This window comes from Channa argus, chromosome 19 (genome assembly GCF_033026475.1).
Source record: "Channa argus isolate prfri chromosome 19, Channa argus male v1.0, whole genome shotgun sequence".
NCBI classification, from domain to species: Eukaryota; Metazoa; Chordata; class Actinopteri; order Anabantiformes; family Channidae; genus Channa; species Channa argus.
In genome coordinates, this window is record NC_090215.1 from 7153014 (window position 1) to 7173185 (window position 20172).

Consider the following 20172-nt stretch of genomic DNA (forward strand, 5'->3'; position numbering starts at 1 on the left):
GTCATCAGTATGCAGATCGCCAGATCTATGGAAAGGAGTTTATGATTCAATGCTACTAACTAACTAGTAGATCTGTTAATCTAGGATTTTAGTGAAACATCAATAACTTCTCTCTCTGAAAAAAAAAGTCATTATTATCCATTGCTTCTTCAAGAATTTCTGGCCTTGATAGTAACTATTACAAATTTAAGACAGTGTTTATCGCAGTGTCGCAGCCTATAGTATGGCACTTCTATTGGCACTTACTTGTCAGGGATTTACTTAAAATTAAACATTTCAAAAGCTTTTTGTAAACATACATTAATTGTCAACAGAGATCTAACAATAACTTTTGTCTCTTCCTTGTCTTAGAATGAACTGTGGGTTTGCATCAACTCTACACTTCCAGGTAAGGGAGTGAGCTAAAGCCAAAAGCCAGAATCTCTAATCTTTCTTCCTTTAGTGCCTCTAATACCCTTTTTGACCAATACAAATTTATTTTTGGGCTGAACTGAATGGTGAAAATGCCAGTTCACTACCTGGCTGAACATGCTGCCACTACTACCTGACTTCAGATAAGCAGAAGTTAATAGATGGATGAACGGATGGATGCCAAATATTTGCCAGCTAGGTTAACATGAGAGTGTAATGGTCAGGTGGGAATGGACTTACCATACAATACCACGCCAGAAAAATATAATTGATTGATTCAATGTAGATTCAGATCTTTGTAAATGTGAAATGTGAAAATGGTTTAATCCAACAAAGACCCTTTATATGTATGGGACTGAACAGAATGTACACACAATCAACTAACAGGAGACACCCTGACCCTACATTCATAATGACATGAATTCTAACATTCAGGCTGTTCTGTATCTACTGTGTGTATCTGGTTTCAGAAAAAGCAAAATGGTAGCAGGTGATGCTGTTAAAGCTGTGAGCTGGCCCTGACCCAGAGCACTGCAGAGCAGAAACCAGGCAGTGGATCAAAGGCCTCAATCTTGATCCCTGTGCTTGGAGCAAATCTACCTGTCAGAAGCTTAATTGCCTCCAGATTGGAAAATATTGTTATTTCTACCTGAATGTAACCAATAAACAATAAACCCCAGACAGCCTCAGGAGTTTGGGAAAGATTGACCCTGTTTAGGAAAATGCCTCCCTCTGAACCCCTGTGACTGTGAGATATCATCACTTCTCTGAAGTTCACTGCATTCCAGCAGCTTTTAGAAATTTAGCCTACTGGCGTAACCACTTCCCAGTACACCAGCTTCAATTAATGATTTCACCATGTCTTTCCACAACTCTTGCAAAATACGGTAGAAACTATTGTTGTTACTTGTTGTAACTCTAAATGTATGTCAGGGTCACTGGAAGCTCTAATTTGAGTGATACCATTAGTGGCTAATCTGACTAGTGCTTTATAGTACAAAGAACAACTTTGTAGTGAAACCAGCAAAAAAATGAAAAGGACTGACACCAAATACTAAATTCATCATTGGGCAGGTACATAAGCAGGTAGAGACATATTTAATAATAAAAAATAACTAAATCAATTAAATACACATCACATATGGTTAATTCTGTGGTGTTTGATTTGCTTCAGGTGTATCCAGGATAACAGACAGCTGGGTGGGGCTGGGCTGCTGTGAGCTGGCCATCTCAGCTGAGTGTCGCCGGGAATGCAGACAGGTGAGAAACCGTAAAAGGACTGCGTCCAATTTTGTTTTTAAGAATAACTGCTTCAACATTAGTTTTGTTCAGCAGTACTGTGTTCAGTACAAAGTTAACCTGATGTTAGTTTATTTCCTCTTCCATTATAGGCGTCATCCAAAAATGACATAACAAAAGTATGCAAAAAAGTCACAGAGGTAAGTCCAACTAATATACTGTATGAGTGAGCACAAATATGTATAGAAGCAACACTATAGTTAGTTCTGATATATCTGAAGAAAGTGAAATGACATTTATGTCACGGATATGATGATACTAGTAGTACTATTATTAATAAACCTTTATAGTATTTTATATATTAAACTTTAAGGAAAAAGAAAATAACAACAGTGTTTCAAAAGCAGTTGAAAAATGAATGAAAATGGATAAAGGAAGGATCCACTCTGGCAGAAATTGACATGCATTTGAATATATTAATCTTACTGAAAGCATACAGCTGTGGTTTGCAAATTGGTGGGAAACAGTTGTTGTGTGAAAAGAATCTTATGACATTTTTGCATTTTTCAGTTCTCTATAAATCCCTGTTATAAAACAGATAAAGAAAAAATCACTTTTCGGCTGAACTGCCCAAAACTCACAATAGTCTTTGATTTAGACAAATCGCAAGCAGTCACAAGCAAAAAAGGTTGGAAAACCTGGCATAGTGCACTTAGGTACAATTGTTTTTCTCTTTTTGCTCTTGTTCTAGAACTCCCTGTACAGCTGCATCACCAAAAATGAAAGTAAGTTTTTTATTTTATTTCTTCGACATAAGATGCAGAGTAAGGAAACCAGCACTGACAAACACCGATCCTATGTTTCCCCCTGCTAGTAAACAAAGAAACCTTTTTTAATACATCTATAATTTTTGCACTAGTAAATGTTTGTTTTCTTTCTGTTTCTTCCTGCAATGTGTCACACATACTTTGAATATACAACATGCACAGATTCAAACACACACACACACACACACACACACACACACGTCCTATAGCAAATGCATATTGTTTGCCTGTGAGGATGTGTGCCCACTAACGTTCTATAACGGCCCAGTCATTGTCAAAAGTGGATGTGCAGACCTCTTAAGTGAAGTGTGTGTGTGTGTGTGTGTGTTCGTGTTCCTCCAGTGGGCTCCACGTGCTGCAGCTATGCAGGGCGTCACACCACCTGCAGGGAGTACTGCCAGGCCATATTCAGGACTGACTCGACGCCCACTGTGTCTCAGATCAATGCTGTCAAAGACTACTGTCAGAGTCAGAGCCCTCAGCTGGTCAACTGTGTCAGCAACTTCACCAAGTCCTACCCCATACGCAGCCCTATAGATAGTAAGTTCATCTTTTCTCTACACTATAGACAGCTAATGTTTCTATCGGATTGTCCTAACAAGGCAGCAAACTATCAACATTCAAAGGCAGATGCATTTTCTATGATTGCTGGTGCACATTCTCCTAAAGGAAAGTTCCGCCAAAAATCATTGATGCTGCCTGTGGAGATTAAAGCTGGCTCTGGGAATCTTATATCCGGCTCCCTCACAGAGGAAAGAAGCTGACATTAACAAAAGTTTCATGCTAAACCCCAAATCAAATTTGTTTTAAAGTCAGCAAACGATAAAAAACTTTTGACTTCACTGCGGTTTTCTTTGAACTCACCTTAAAACTTGAAGGTGTGCTTATGAGGGCATCATTTGCAACATTACAGTAAATGGTAAAAGTCTTTCTACCAGACTTCAGACTCCAGATTTCTCAGTGCCCCAGCATGTTCACCAAAATAAAATACAGTGCTGTATCCACCTACAGTACAGTGCTATGAGAAAATATCACTCTTTTTCCTGACTTCTTCTTTTTTGTGTTTATCTCATACTAAACAATTTCGGATCTTCAAATAAAATTTAACATAAAACAAACCTGAGCAAACCCACAATCGGCCGATTGTTTTAACTAATGAGAAAAAGGGCAATTGAGCAAACTAAATGAATTCAGAACCACATTAGAATCCATTACAACATAAAAGTATTTGTAGAACAGCAACAAGAATACCCTAAAAACTACTTTACTGAAATTTTACTGTTAAATCACCTAAAATACACAAACTGGTTGGGTACATGTGGCTGAAACTAATCTACTCTAATAAATCTTCACTTCATAAAGGTTAGCCTAAAATATTTAGATTTTGTTTAAATTGTTTCATTATTGTTGGTTCACCTGTATGATCATAAACACATAAATGTCAAAGACTGGCCCGATTCATCAAACTGGTAGATTACCACTTGCTACAATGGTGAACCTTCCCAGAAGGGGCCAGGCTTCCCAAACTAGTCCAGGAGCATGGCGACAACTCAACCAGTCACAGCAGATCTAAGTAAAAGGTCCAAAGACCTGCAGACCTCTCTCACCTCAGTAGAGGTCAGCAACTCCACTTTGCGAAAGGCACTGGGTAAAAATGACAAGTGGTGAGGTGAAAACCACTGCAAATCCAGAAGAACATGAAGGCCCCTCTGAATCCTGCATCAACACACTTGGACAACCTCCAACTCTTTAGAAGAATATATTAGTACCTGATGGATCAACATTTTGTCAGAGGTCCTGTTACACCGTGCTTGGAGTGAAGCATGGAGTCGTAGTGTGATACTGTGGGGAGGCTTTTCTGCTTCAGGACCAGGGCAACCTGCCATTGCTTAGAGAAACATGAATTATTTCTTCTACCAGAGAATTCTGATGGAGAACATCAGTTCATCAGTCTGTAAGCTGAAACTCAAGTGCAGCTGGGTTATACACCAAGACACTGATCCTAAGTATAACAGTAAGTGGACCTGATGCTTAAAGCGAATGAAATCAAAGTTTTGTAGTGGCCTAGGTAAAGGCCAGACCTGAACAAGTTGTTCAGGGGGTGATTACATATTCATATTTTACATTGGTTATGGATGTGTAGAATAAACACACTTTACTAAATAATGTGTTTTATATAAAACTTTTTTTTTTGTGTGTTTGTTCAGGTTTGAGGATCTGATCTCTCCCTGATTATTGAAAGCATATTATGACAATCATACAGCTTATCTGTGCGAAAAGATGACTAAGAAGTAAGGACCCTCTGACAGATTTTATCACGCCATCCTTTCATCATTCAGGTCTCTACTGCTGTGACCGGGCAGAGGCTACCCACTGCCAGGTAGCCTGCCGGAGAATCCTTCGGACCATGAACACAGAGCATGAGATCATGGAGGGTTTGATCAATGAGTGTGGCTCTCAGCCCCTCCCTCAGGAACCCATGTGGCAGTGCTTTCTAGGCAGTTCTCATCCTCCTTCCCCACCAGAAGAGGAGACCCCCCATCCTGCCAAGATGGACTGTGCCAAGTTGCACTGCTGCTCCAAGGCGAACACATCACTCTGCAGGTACGTCTTCTACTGCTCAGTGACAACGAGTACAACGATGTTTGTAGGCAGAGTACAGGTGGAAAATGTCACTTAAACATTGTACTGTGCTTTGATAGGGACATGTGTCAGGAGATCAGCACTAACTGGGGCAGCCAGACGTGGCAGGACTTCGACCAGCTCTGTGAATACAACCCAGTGGAGACCGAGCTCATCAACTGCCTGGCTGATGTCAGAGAGCCCTGCCAACTGGGCTGCAAGGACCTCACCTACTGCACCAACTTCAACAACAGGTCAGTCTCATGCCATGCACTGAGGGAAAAGGTTTCATGGTGGACTCGCTGCTTATCTGCTGACTCTGTCATTATTAATCATTGTCATAGCTCTGCTGTGTCCTTTTCTAGTCCTTTCTTTTGTCTTTTGCGTCTTAGTTTTGTTGTTGTTTTATGCTATTTCCAATCAAATACAGGTTTTAAATACAGGATTTGCTAATCATTGCAATCTGTTTGTCACAATATTTATGTTCCAACTTTTCTGGAAATGGGGTTTGTATTTATGGATTCCAGGTGTTGTTCAAGCGCATCTCCTTCTAGATAAAGTGACTGCATATTAATATTAAAAATATGACGTCTGAATTAGGTGTTGGGTTGTAGTGAACTGATGTTCCAACTGCTTTGATGTTTGAGAAAGGCTGTTGTTTCAGCTGCTTTCCTCTTTTTCTCCTTCTCTTCTTCTCTCATTTATTACTCCTCAAGTGACGTTTTAACTGCCCTCGGTGCTTACAGTTGAGCTGACATTACAAACATGTGCTTGAAAATATTTTGGAGCTGAGCCTCAAACAACAGTCCTCTCTGAAAGTAAAGAGCATTATGAATTTCTGTTAATTTCAGTGTTTTTTTTTTTTCAAATTACAAGCGGTTTTTACCTTAAGCTCTGTTATTTTTCACAAAGTTACCCATTTGACAAATTGTGGTTTTAGATCATAACGGCATGCAGCTCATGCTGTGGCATTGTTGGGCTCAAAGTTTGGGCAAACAAACTGTGTGTAAGACTCTGGGTTTCCTTTGATGGTCTCTAGGAGATCCTTGTATGGCTTTGCGCTTCCCTGAGGGTTTCAAACACTGCATTGTGTAGCCGGGCGCAGCATGGAATACAAACACACCGGCCTGGAGGTGACGTTTCAGGGTGAAGGAGCATGGGGCCAATAACTCTGTGTGCATGTGCTGTATGTCTGTGTGGGTGTGTGGGTGGGTGAACAACAAGAAGTCATATCTGTAAAGCAAGTCCTGATTAAGAGTCTCGCCTTACTTTGTCTTTAGAGGTAACTTACTCTCCTACTCATTTATAAAAATGTAATAAAATAGAAACAAACTAAAAACTGATAATAGTACCAGTTTTTGACTTTCACTGAAGGCATTAATGTTGCACACAGGTACAACCACTTAGGTTGTTAGACTCATTTTTATTTTCATAAAAACTGTGGAATAACAACTAATATCACAATTTGAGACAATCATGTCCAGTAAAAAAAAAGTCTTGAAAAGTGCTATGAGTAAATCTTTTGGCCTATTCGTATGTGCAGCAAATCAGCAGAAAGTTCTGATTTTGTTAATGAAATTTTAGTTATATTTTTGTTGCATGTATTATGCATTCAATATTTCTATGCTCTAAGTAATTTTAGTTTGCATGTAGTGTTTTTGTGGGTAGGTAGTGGTAGTGTTTTTGTCGTTCCCTGGACGCGGCTTTGCAAAGCAGCGAGTGATTCAGAAGCTGGATTCACTTACTTTTTATTTAAAATGCTCTTCACTGGATTTAACTTGAGAGCTGATGGTAAATCGTCTTAAAGGTTAAAGGTTGACTTCATAAATGATTAACTTGCTTTCTATGAAGTTTGGGGAGTAGTCATACTAAAACTTCCCTCTGCCTTCCATTTATTAAAATATCCCTCCTCTCAGCTTCTTAGTGGAAAAAACTCCTAAACCTGACCTCATCTAAACTTCTTTAAATTACATCACATGGAGGATTTTTTCCAGGTAGATTTAAAGCAGTTTTTGAATGCAGGGAATAGAAAAAGGGTGTTTAATACCTTTTTTTTAATATCCATCATATTTTGCACTTTGCGTGTCTTGAAACGGATACATTTCTTCTTATAGCACTATGCTTTAGTATTTTCTCCTTTTATTCAGATTTTTTGCTTGCTTTGTACCAGACCTGTAAGTCCCTGTGGATGAAAGCGTTTGACAAATTACTTGTAAATATCATGCACATACATGTATACCTCAAAGCAGACCATAGGATGAAAGTTGACAAGTATTGAAGTTGCTCCTTTAATACAGTTAGACTAAACTAAGCACAGGAAGTAGTTTTTCTTTCAGTTGCAACAAGAAAAATATTATATTGGAGGCTGAAAATGGGCTAATGTTAAGGTTGCAGCCAGAGCACCTAAAAATTATCTAACCTTTTAATGGTGTGTGCTGCACAAAATTTCATGGTTTGTCTCAGCTGCCAGACAGCATAACAAAATTTAACTTTCAAATGAGATATTATGGCTGGTGGAGCACACTTGTTGTTAACAAGAGCTTATTTTTAATCTGGGTTTTTTCTTCTTTTTGACAAGAAAGCAATCTTGAAGAAGTAGACTATATTTATATACTTTTGAGCTATGTTGAAAATTAATGAAAACGGATTTCTACAGCATAGATTATGTATTCTTCTCCTGAAATGTTATCTGAAATAGTAGAAGAACACACACAGAGAATTGAGTGCTTCTCCACGAGTAAACAGGAAAGATCTTAGTGAGTAATAGGAATCAGCTGATTGCCACTTTTTTTTTTTTTTTTGGTCTGAGGAAACCACTGTTGAATGTACACAAACATAATAAACAAAACGGCCACTCACCAGGATCAAATGAAACGATGGAACCACACCCAGAACTTCTGTCTGGAAACTTCTTCATTTAAACCACCAATTAGCTCACTCACTTGAAACCAAACCCACCAATCAGATATCAAAGACACTTCCTAGTACAGTAAAGGAGGAAAGCAACCCTTACATTATCGAGAGGGAGGCAAGTTCTCTACAGTATGTGAGGTTTGCTGTGTACACGGCTACAAGGCTACAGCTGCCGACACAACTTGTTCTGCTATCAGCTGGTTGCAGCTGTTGAGATACTGAGCACATTTTGTTTTCCCTAAGCACAGTTTTTTGCAAAATGACAGGCCCTTACTTGAAAGAGTGATATATTGATCTTATTGATCTTACTTTTAAGGTTCAAAGATGTTTATTTCACTTGTAACAGAACCTCTGTTTGTCCACAGGCCAACGGAGCTGTTCCGAAGCTGTAATGTCCAGTCAGATCAGGGCGCGATGAATGACATCAAGCTGTGGTCCAATGGGACTATCAAGATGCCGTTCATGAACATTCCAGTGCTGGACATCAGGAAGTGCCTCCCTGATATGTGGAAGGCTGTAGCTTGTTCCCTGCAGATCAAACCCTGTCACAGCAAGTCCAGAGGGAGCGTTATATGCAAGTATGTGTCCTACCAGCATTCTACATCAATTCACACTTTCCTAAAGTAGTACAGTATAAATGTTTATGCACAGTGTCATCTGCGTATACCTTGAAGTAAGCAGGCCCTTAGTAGCAGAGAGAACTGCGAGTTCATTAAAGAGGCAGGCCTTGTTAAAAATTCTTTAGAGGCGAATATCTGTGTTCTGCCCGTCTGTTCAATGAGTCTGAGTCACAAAGGCCACTTACAGAGGCTCTACATAATATCATATCCAGGAAGGTTAGATTTTGTATCTTTTAATCTAAAATCAGCACTTTCTTTGCGTTTACATGTTGTCGTTATGAATTCCATTTTTATCATAGTGCTTAATACCTGGTAAGAATGAGTTACCACAAACTCCAGTCGATCAAATTCCAGGACTCTAAAATGAAGCCAGCAGATTCTTGTTTCGTTGCAAACCCTTTACTTGGCACCACAGGACATCAGCATGTCATTTTTAGGAACACGCTGTGGTGTAATTACTCTCATTTACTTTTGTTTTTTGCCTATGCCTATGTTTACCTTGTTACCTCCTGAGTCAGTTCAGCCTTTCTTTCCTCTAACAATTTCATTTATTTTTTTTTTTTTTATGTGTTCATGTCAATGGTGATTGATGAGAACCTAAATATATGCCTGATGTTTGATAGACAGCGGAATCCTCAGGATCTGCCGTGTCATGTCTGGTGTGTGTGTGTGTGTGTCTGTCTGTGCGTGTGTGTGCACGCCTGTACAATGCTCAACAGCACTCCACTCCTCAGGCTATACAGTTGTTCAGTAATTTGTCAGACACAGCCTCACTGTCGAGTTTTCTTTCATCTGTCTTGAATGACATTACAACACCACACACTGTGCAAATCTAGCCACAGGCTATGTTGGTGTTGGCAGAGTATCTCACTCTTATCCAGCTTACAACTTTCACTGCCATAAGAATTTAACATTTTTACTGACAAATTGCACATTACCATTTCATGGTATATTAAGCGGTTACGCTATACTGTATTTGCAGGCTTGTTCTGCTCTTATATCATCTTGTATCTTATCTGTCCTCAGGTCAGATTGTATAGACATTTTGACCAAGTGTGGGGACAGGATACGTTTCCACGAAGGACAAACACCAGAGCGGATCTGTGAGGTGCTGTCGCCCATCGATGACCCTGAACGCTGCATTCCTCTCCACATATACCTCAGTGAGTCACTTCGTACTATACATACTGCTCAGAGAGACTTTAAATGTCTCTGAAGCTACATGGGTTCAGCTATGGATAGAAATACCAACATATACATGCACATTACTGTAACTGGGAAAGTTTACTTTGGACATTTCTTATGCTTTCCAGATAATGCTTATTGAGCCTTCCCTTTAGGCTAGAGAAGTATATTGATATGCAGCCACTAGAGGGCAGACAAACATGGAACCTCAGGAGCAGACAGAAACAATGCTGAAATTATATTACTTAATGACTAACATCGACTGATAGTAATTTTGAAATCCAACTTATTAACATCCATAACATTGAAAAGTCATGTTTAAGTGTTTTTTACCGTTTTTTTTCTTACCAACAACTTTACGCATCAGCCCCCAGTTCCCTAGGCAACAACGTTGTTGAGGAGGTCATCCATCCATGCAATCCAAACCCCTGCCCCAGCAACCATTTATGCCAGGTCAACAGGAAGGGCTGCCTTGATGAAGTCAACTGTCAACCATATCTGTGTGTTCCAGGTAGGACCAACTGCAGCTACAGATCAGCAGCTTTGTTTCGTTTATTCCCAAGTCTACAAGCTGCAGCATGGGAGTTATTTTGAGTGTGTCTGAGAGTGCGTGTGCATGTTTTCAGGCTGTAAACTGGGCGAAGCCTCGGATTTTCTGGTGCAGCAGGATACCCGCATCCAGGTGCCAACTCGTACTGGTCCATCTGGGTGCTACGAAGTGTGCACCTGTGGTCCCAGTGGACGTCTGGAGAACTGTGTGGAGATGCCCTGCGTGGACACCAACAAGCCCTGCAACGCAGGGGGAGAGAAGAAGAGTAAGACTTCCCTAATATCTTTACAAAAGCTTTCCACTGATCCCTAAGTGACAACATAATACACAGCAGAAATCTTTAAATAGTATGTTGAAAAGATGAGACATTAAGCTTGGGGCCCTGTTCTTGAATAGAAATCCCCCAATAAGCCTCATTTCATTTGATTATTTCATTTCATACAATCACTTTCTTTTAGAGAAAAAAATTTTATTTGACAACTATGATTAATGTGCAGCATCTAAACGTGTTTATTTAGTACAATTTAGTTTCATTAAAGACAGAGGAGACTGCGGTGGAGACTACCTTATCATGCCCTGCCTCCATGTAGAGCTGTTACGTTTTAAATATGTCTGTCTCCAGGTTAAATAAACATTTTGAAAATTTATTGTTTTTTCACTACAGCATATTCCAGTTAATAAAAAAAAGGTGCATTGACATGTGTTTTGGGCGACAGTGGCTTAGTTGGTAGAGTGGCTGCACATCGATCATAGGGTCGGAGGTTCGCGCCCCGCTCTTCCAGACCACATGTCAAAGTGTCCCTGAACGAGTGTCCCAAGCCCGTTAGAAACTGGGGAGGGTTGTGTCAGGAAGAGCATCCGGTGTTAAAACTGTGCCAAATCAACAGGTGGACTAATGAGCCACTGTGGCAAACCTGAACTTACAGGATAAGCCAAAAATACATTTGTATTGGTGAAGATAAAAAGTGACCTTCACTACCAAGGTCACAAGTATTTTCAAATAAGGTATATAAAAGGAGGAATGTGTGTTTTTGCATGCGTCCCTGAAATTGATTATACTTTGTGGACATTACGAATGAAGAGCTCTTGGCAGGTCTAAATAATAGAAAGGGTAATGTATTAATAAAGCACTCTGTTCTACCTTTCATTGTTTTCTGTGATATTCACCAGATGAGGTTTTAAAATGTTTTAAATGGGGCTGTTTAGAGTAAATAATTGAAAGGTTTAGGGCAGCATGTATGTAACATGAGAAGTAAAAACCAGGGTTTGTTATTGCTGAGGGATCAGAGTAACAATTAACGTAGATGGTCTTAGATTCATGTTTAGCAATTCTTCTCTCGCTGATGAGACTTATTTCTAAGAGTACTGTAATACAAATGAGATGCAGCCAGCACATCAGTAATGGTAGTAATACATCACTACTCTCACACTCTGGGAATGAGTAGAGTAATAATGATTCTCTGCACCGATACAAGCAATAAGTCACATACTAGTAGTACACATAATGTACTGTATTATTCATACATTCATTATTACCCACAAGTCATTTCATGCTGCATACAGCCCTAAAAACCTTTGCCTGTAGCCTGAGAGATGAAACCCTGGGGAATAAAGACTTAACTAAGCACTTGGCCACACCACCCACTACAGTTGTGAATGTAAGCATAACTGTTTTAACACATTCAGGTTTATTTTGTAAAAAAATAAATTTGTTGCTGTTTTGCCGTGTTACTTCCAGGTCATGGAACAGCTTTTAAAGTCGACTGCCACAAGTGCTTCTGCTTTGGAGGTGACGCCTTCTGCTCGACCAGAGAATGTCTCGACGGAAACTCAGATGAGGAGCGTCAACACTTTACCGGTCAGTCTACGCAATGGTTTGATTAGAGTGTAATCATTTTAGATAAGGGTATATTAAAATAAAAAATACAAAAATACAACTAATATGACAGATAAGACCTGTTTCCACTGGAAAGTTACAAGTATAACTAAAGTCCTGGAACCTTCCCCTGAGGTCCTTGAGGCAGTTGACATTTGCATTTCTACAACAAGGTTAAAGCCTTGGGAAGATTAAGCACATTAGCCCAGTAATAGTTTACTTTTTAAATGTTCAGCAGGTTTTTAAAAATGCCAGATGTGTAAAGTTTTATGCAGTTTTCGACCAGTCAGTGACATTGAGTTCTGCAGGCCTCATCCAATTAGTTCCTGATCACTCAGAAAGTACTATCCTCTGGAGAGGGACTTTGTTGGGGGGTAGCAGCCCCTAAACCCAATTTAAGGCCTGGTTTCCCTTGAACCAACTACCTCAAAATTGAACCAACTACCTCAAAATATTCCTTGAACACAGAGGAAGTTCCTGCTGTGGAAACAGGCCTATTGACTCTCCTCAGTGAATCATTTCTCGCCTCATTACTTGGTTGATTTTTCCATCTAAAGAGAATCATTGTGGGAAGCATTGTTAAAAAAAATTGAACAGGTCACGAAATTTAAGCTATTAGATCATCAAACCACAAGGGTTCTAGGCACTTAATTTTGTGAGTACAGTGTTATCATGATACTGCTCATCAGTGATCATCCTGGGTGTTCACCTCATCACAAGTGCTGGAATGATTAGAATTCTCCTTCATAATAATTGTCGTCTTGCTCCTTTCTTTGGCGGTTGTCCCCCAGGTCTTCCCTGTAATTGTCCAGACCGCTTTGTCCCAGTGTGTGCCTCTAATGGGCGTACATATCCCAGTGCCTGTGTGGCTCGATGCATGGGATTCCAAGATTCCCAGTTTGTCTTTGGCCAGTGCCGCCTCAGTAACCCATGTGCCACCAAACCCTGCCAGAGAAACCAGAGGTGGGTTCAATTTCCTGGTCCTACTTTCTCCTTTTTTTTTTTTTAACCTACAGTGTTATACTGGTGTATTAATTTGAAGCAGCAAAAACAACAATCCATTTACTGTAATTCTATACCAGGGGTAGTCAATTATGATCTAAGGAGGTCTGGATAGAGAAAATGTCCTCATGTAGTCCAGGTCCGGGGACTCATCATGTTTAATTTGAATTATAATTAAGTTATACGTAAACAATTAATTTATAAATATTGAAGTAGCATTGTCATTATATCAACATCTGCACTGTGTGAAGTTTACAAATTAAATCAAATCAAATGCAGAAAGCAATAATTCAATGCCATTTCAACAATACTTATTTTCTTTGAAATTCTGGACTCTAACTATATATGATAATAAATAATAAATAGAATAATAAAAAAATAAATAAGTAAAAGCAAATACAATTTTACATTAACTGAGAATTAGTCCTTATAATAATAATAATAATAAGAAGAAGAAGAAGTTTCAAGTAAAACAAAGATTTGGCTGCATATAAAAATAAAATTAAATAAAAAATAAAAACTGTGCACAACTGAACGGGCTTAACCAGTTTAAAAACCCAGTCTTTCTGTGTATACCCTCTGCCATTTAGCACAAGACATGACACTGACTTACATTTTTGCTCTTTCACTTGTCTTCACAGTGTAGAAAAAATGTCAGAAAAGAGTTGCTGGTCAAAGTGTAAGCTCTGCCAAAACTGAATACAAAAACAATGATATTTCATTTCCAGCTCTGGGTCCAGATAGGATAGAAGTGGCCTTGGATTAACGTGAAATAATAGAAGATTAAAACTGTGATTTATAATAAGTATCCTCAGTGTTTACACGTTTCAGTGAGAGTCTTCTTTATTTTTCCTCAAAAAAATGTAATCTGGAAGACATTTATTAACCTCTTTGACACACACATACACACAAACAGGTTTTCTTCCTTCTCTCACAACCCTTCACTCATAAACTCACTTGGCTCTTTGTTCAAAGAGTGAACCCACACTTTAATGAGGGATTCGTGCAAACATCCACAAAAAGCAGCTCTAAACAGTTTGTCCAGTGTTCTGAGGGTAAACAATGTAATAAAAGTGAGCAAGCAACTGTTACTTATCTTATAGTTGGTGTGTATAGTATTTACATTTATAGAGCATAATGCAAATGTGATTTTCTTGTGATTTATTGTTTCTGAGTCCAGTATGATCAGTAGGTTACAGTTGTATAGATTTAAAAGCTTATCCTTATCTGTACCCACTTGCATCAGTCTTGCATCAGTGTAACATGGCTAATGTTAGCTTTGAGTGAAGCATGAATTAGAACAGTTTAGCAGCATCCTGTTGTCTTTTTTCTTTCCTCTCCTAAGCAGTGCTTTGTTGTTTGGGCTTCGCCAACGTTTTATGCCAGTAACTATATGCTAAAGTAGAGCTGCTTCTGGATAAAAGGATGAACCTTTTCGAAAAAAAATTGAAATAAAATCTGACATCCAAGCAAGTTGCTGTATCCAAAATGAGGCGGGGGGGGGGGGCAAACAAAATCAGAATTTCTTGACAAACAGCCTTCCTTGTCACTCTTTAGAAGAAAGAACCCAAATTAAATAGGGGGATGGATTTAATGTTTCTCCCTATCAAACATGGAGTTTTGGAACATTTAAATAAGGACAAATGCAAAACCGAAATATATTCCATTAGTTAAAACCATAATTGATATAAACAAGTTGGAAAGCAGAACTTATACATGTTGTTGGATGTCTATTGGAAGTTTGTGTGGAACAGTTTGTATACTCTGGGCCTACCTCAAATCATTTTTATTGGTAAATCTTACTCCTTGGTCTCCTGATCGCCTCTGAGCCAGTTGCACCATTGACAGTTAGTAGTCTGGACTTCTCACTTCATCTCTTCGACTTTTCCACATATTTCAGGTGACTAAATGAAGCCATGTTGTGTCTGTATTTCTAGGTGTGTCCCAAAATACCGTGTGTGTCTGAGTAAGTCATCAGATTGCCACCAGTATGAGTGTGTTGACCGGCCAGCAGCCTGTGATAAGAACAGTGTGGAGCCCGCCTGTGATACTGACGGTCTGGTGCACCCCAACGTTTGCCAACTGCAACAGGCTGGAAAAACCCTGGCTTACATGGGCCACTGCCAAGTAGGTTACATCAGCAAGCAGGAGGCATCAGGGCTCAAGGAACTGCTGTCTTCATCTTGAGATGAAAAATTGCTGTACAAAGTGCTGAACCCGCTGCAACTCCTATCTTGTAATTTGTTTTACATCTGTGTTGTACAGACCTGGAAGCAAGTCCATGTGTAGCCTTTACTGCTGTTAAAACAACAACAAAAAAAGACTTAGAGTATAGTCCACATGTAGCTGTTCAGAATCAACGCAGGGTGGGGTAGAGGACAGAGCAGTCACAGCAGGACAGCAAACAGTTATCGCCAAACCGTTAAGTTCTGAATGAATTCAATAGGTTTATTATTGCATTTATTGTGACTATACACGGATAGAGCAAAGTGTCTCTACAACTACAGCATATCCTCAGCTCACAGCTATTTAAATTGTTCCAATTTTATGCAGATGGGGCAGAGGTAGGGAGGCACATCCCTGTGCTGATCCACTGTGGCAGCAGCACTTACCTATTGTGGCAACATGTTTCAGAATCATGACAGAAAGTCAAAACACAGCCTCCAGCTCATCAACAGGAAAGCAGGGGGATCCTCACAACATGGCACATGACGACAACATGTCAACTAGACATTCTCTGTTGGTGAAACTCCAAAAGCATTGGGTCACCACTGGTTAGCCACTAAATTTCCCCCCAGATTGCCATTATACATGTACTGTATGTGCCTTGCTCTAGACAAATGACAGTCAGGCAGTTAAGGCAGTTATTGCCTTATTTTATTTTAATGTGACTCAAAAGCATCTTTACTTTTACCACCCCTGCCATGTAGATGCCTATGTTTTTTTTAAATTCAGCACATTGCATTTCAGATAAGATATGCTTGAATTATGGCAACATCAGAGAAAAGCTCATAGAGACAATAAAGTAACCACATAGAAGACAGAAAAACACAAACGCTGTTATATTAAAATCAGCTAATAGTGAAAGGGTCTTTGGTTTGTGTTTTTTTTTAATTTTTATTTACATAATTAATGTGAAACAAGAAGACACAAAAAATGCATTGCAAACAAAATGCAAAATGCATTTCACCCACATATACATTGATAGGTGTGCTCTCTTGTCAGGATGTCTGTAGGAAGCCAAAGCAAGTATGTGGCCACAACAGTGAGACCTACAACACCGTGTGTGATGCTTTCTCTGACCGTGTGGCTGTGGACTACGAGGGCCCCTGCCACGCTGTGGGGGCTGTGTCTGATGCACCTGAGTCTGCATGTAGTTTAATTCAGTGTCCCCCTCTGTCCACTCCAGGCTGCCACCCAGTCACACCCCCAGGTGAGTGAAACCACACCTCAGAGAGAAAGGTTCTAAGTACACAGAATGAAAAGCATTAGTTTCTGAAAAGGTTTTAACCTCTGACCTCTTTCCAGGGGCATGCTGTCCAATCTGTGCCAGCATGCTGCAGATCCTCTGGAACCAAGACCAGATGAACACGTTCTCTAAGGTAGGGATTTATGTTGCCGTCTTGTTGTGACTTTTTCTGGAATCTACAGGGGAAAAACATCGTTCTGTGGCCGTTCAGGGTTTTTAAAAGGTTTTAGTAATATGGAAACTAAAAAATAGTTTAAAATACAACTTTAAATTCTGAATTGCAGTCAGTAGTGATATTTATAACAAAAAAAATTATAAGAGCATTTTTTTGAGTCTGGCTACATAAAACTAAATTTTAGTTTCAGTGTTCTGTGTCTGGATGCTGCAGGAGTGTAATTAGATGTTATTACATGTATTGACCAACTGGGGGAGCTGTAAATCCAAAGACAAACCACCGCAGGACTTCACAAGTATTCTGCTGTGAGGTATAATGCAGAGATGTTACAGAAAATGATAATTTAGTGAAGTAAACAGAAGAAGAGCAGACTGTGAACAAATTTCAACATGCACAGTACTCACCCTGTTAAAATGGAAAACAAGTCATAATGTAATGTCCTTAGAGTTATAAAAATGCCCAACATTTTGTTCATGTTTTTCTTTTGAAACATACATTTTTTTATTATTAGTTACGTTGGTAGTCTTTCTGTTTTGAGACAAAACATATGCAAAGTCTAAATTGTGTGGCATTTTCTGAAAATATTTATTCCTTAAACTATTAATTTTTTCAAAAATGTTAACAAAATGAAGAATGTAATTGCTCTAAAACCCCTCCCAAACACACACAAACACACACACACACACACTTTCCCAAATGTTTTCCCGTTTGCCTTTATGTGAAATCTGGATATTTGGCCAAATTTACTATGAACAAATTAAACAAATATTATCAATTCAGCCTTTAAAAACATGTGCTCTGCTGCATCTTTATTCTCTTTCTCAGAGAGAAAGCCGCGTGCCTCTCAACTTATTTTGTCCTGTCCCTCTGTTTCACCTTTGACTCACCTGTATCCAGTTAAATAAAGATCAGCCGGTGACGGTCTACGACATCCTTCAAATTCTGCGGCTTCACGTCTCAGTGCCGCAGTGTGACGTCTTCGGTTTCCTCAGCATCGACAGTGAACTGGTGGTTCTCATCGCACCAGTGGACCACCAGCCAACACAGCTGCAGGTAACACATGTACACAAACAGATAAGTTCTCCTGTAATAATGCTTTACCTAACAATCACAACTACAAGCTTCAACCTTTACCCTAATACTAACCTTGACTCTTAACAGCCCATTGAAGGACTAGTCAAAGTGTGCTCAGTTTCTAAAAATGTATGTAAGTTCATTATAATCTATATAGTGTGTGTCCTTGACAAAAAAAAAACAATTTTCACTTTTAAAAACCAACATTCATAGCATTTTTCAGAAGTTTGGGGTTCAGTCTATTGACCAAGAACAGGATTGGGATTGAGCCACTGACCCTGTGGTCCATGGACGACGGCCTTACCAGCTGAGCTACAGCCACCGCCGATTTGAGTCAAGTTTACACTAACAACCTTGTTTGAAAATTAAAGGATAAGACTGTTATTGACTAAAAATGCAAAAGACTGAATATTTAGCATTTTTCTTATTGCCAAAGAAAGTCCCTTAACAAGCCCAAAACCAACACTGAAAGGACAAATCTTATGTCCAGAATTTAGGACACTGTGTACAAATTCTTTTTTCATTTTAAATGAAACCCAATGAAAAATGAAAAATATTTTTTTATTTTCAATTTGATGCCAACAGCACGTCTGATGCTGGGACTGGGGAAAAGAATGGAAACGTTCTGTAATGCAAAATTTTTTAGCTTAATTGATAAGTCAATATGACGTCGCTCTGTGAAGGCCGCTTGGGGGAAAAGCAACTTATGAATAATTTGAATTTCTAGATTTCATTATTTTACAATATTTAGATGATCCTAAGAAATCTTAATATGCAAGGGACAAGGCAAAAAAACCAAACACAAACTAAATTAACCCAAACTATTTGGTCGTCAGGCAGCGCTGCATTAAAAACAGACATGTTTCTGTATTAAAGATAAATGCATAGGCTGCCTAGAAAAACCATCGTCCGTCAGCACGGTTCATCATTGCGCCTTTATAAAACCATTTAAAAAAACAAAACAAAAACAACCATACAAAACCAAATGCAAAAAGAAACGAACCTGCCTTCTCAAAATGGATTGAAAGCCCTGTGGTCTGACGAGTTATACTTTAAAATTTTGGTCAATCATGAACGTCCTTTAGGGTGAGAGGGATATTCTGACTTGTTATCAAGGCACAGATAAAAAGCCAGCATCTGTAGTTTCATTCATATGGAAGTATTTTTCAGTCAGAATAAAATCATTCTGAAGTGTTTACATGGATACAGATCTGATAAGATTCTTATTTACATGCACAAATAATTTAATCAGAATGTTTTTGACATTGGCAAACTAATTCCACCCCGAGTGAATAAATGAATCCACCAGAAATATAAGAGAGGAGTTTTTTTTTTCAGCAGGAGTGTTAAGCGCTGCCACCTCACGGCTAGAAGGTAGCGGGTTCGCGTCCCTGGCCGTCTGTGCCCTTTCTGTGTGGAGTGTGCATGTTCTCCCTGTGCAAATGAAATGAAACAAGGCGAATCGAAACATTGAGAGAGACAGATGCCTCCTCCCCCTTAGTTTAAGCAAAGACATGCTTAGCTCTACTAATTACCCACCTCGCTCCTTCTCGACATAAATATTCATGCTAACAGTGATTAAAGTGGTAAACTGAGGGGGAGGACGCATCTGCCTCTCGCAGTGTCTCGCTTCACCTTGTTCCATTTCATTTGCATGATTTTATTGTCGTGATACAGTATGTGCTGGAAAAAGGAAAAGATATACTATTTTATTGCAAATAAGATTTTATTCTTAATTTTACATCAAATTTCAAAATATACCTCTCCATCTTTCATTCTTTACAATTTATAACATAAGGTAAAGTTGCTCCTAGAACAGCTGCAACATTGCAAATATAACCTTGCATCACATCAACCTTGCTTAAACATCTCTAAGAATTTTTTTTTTCCAATTTATTTTCATTTGGCACTTTTCACATAACCTAGAAAAAGGGCCCCTGTCAAAAAATAAACAATAGAAACAACAGCAGAATACATCAGTCGCACGACATTCTTGCAGAGGGGAACGTATCCTCGAAAAAAGCTGCATTGGTTGTGTTATTGTGAAAGAAGATCATCCAACCGTGGAAACTTACAGGGTATGACAACGCAGATAAATCCAATAATGTTAGATGTTCAAAGACTGTGACACTTCAAAGCAACTGTATTCTTCAAGTTGAAGAAACTTCTGTTGAAAAGAAGTGTACTGTAAGAGGATTTGAAATGATTC

General features: G+C 39.1%; 1 protein-coding gene across 1 annotated transcript in view; it reads left to right on the plus strand.

The window, feature by feature from the left end:
• Nucleotides 1-20172, plus strand: part of reck (reversion-inducing-cysteine-rich protein with kazal motifs) — a 54403-nt gene that overhangs the window by 28732 nt on the left and 5499 nt on the right. Inside the window, exons 4-20 of the mRNA XM_067486298.1 lie at nt 352-388; nt 1586-1671; nt 1803-1850; nt 2402-2435; nt 2820-3017; nt 4817-5081; nt 5180-5353; nt 8378-8590; nt 9659-9795; nt 10185-10328; nt 10444-10632; nt 12106-12225; nt 13035-13206; nt 15183-15372; nt 16471-16678; nt 16774-16847; nt 17787-17942. Coding sequence (XP_067342399.1) covers nt 352-388; nt 1586-1671; nt 1803-1850; nt 2402-2435; nt 2820-3017; nt 4817-5081; nt 5180-5353; nt 8378-8590; nt 9659-9795; nt 10185-10328; nt 10444-10632; nt 12106-12225; nt 13035-13206; nt 15183-15372; nt 16471-16678; nt 16774-16847; nt 17787-17942 — 2445 coding nt within the window. The remainder of the gene's footprint in view (nt 1-351; nt 389-1585; nt 1672-1802; nt 1851-2401; nt 2436-2819; nt 3018-4816; nt 5082-5179; nt 5354-8377; nt 8591-9658; nt 9796-10184; nt 10329-10443; nt 10633-12105; nt 12226-13034; nt 13207-15182; nt 15373-16470; nt 16679-16773; nt 16848-17786; nt 17943-20172) is intronic.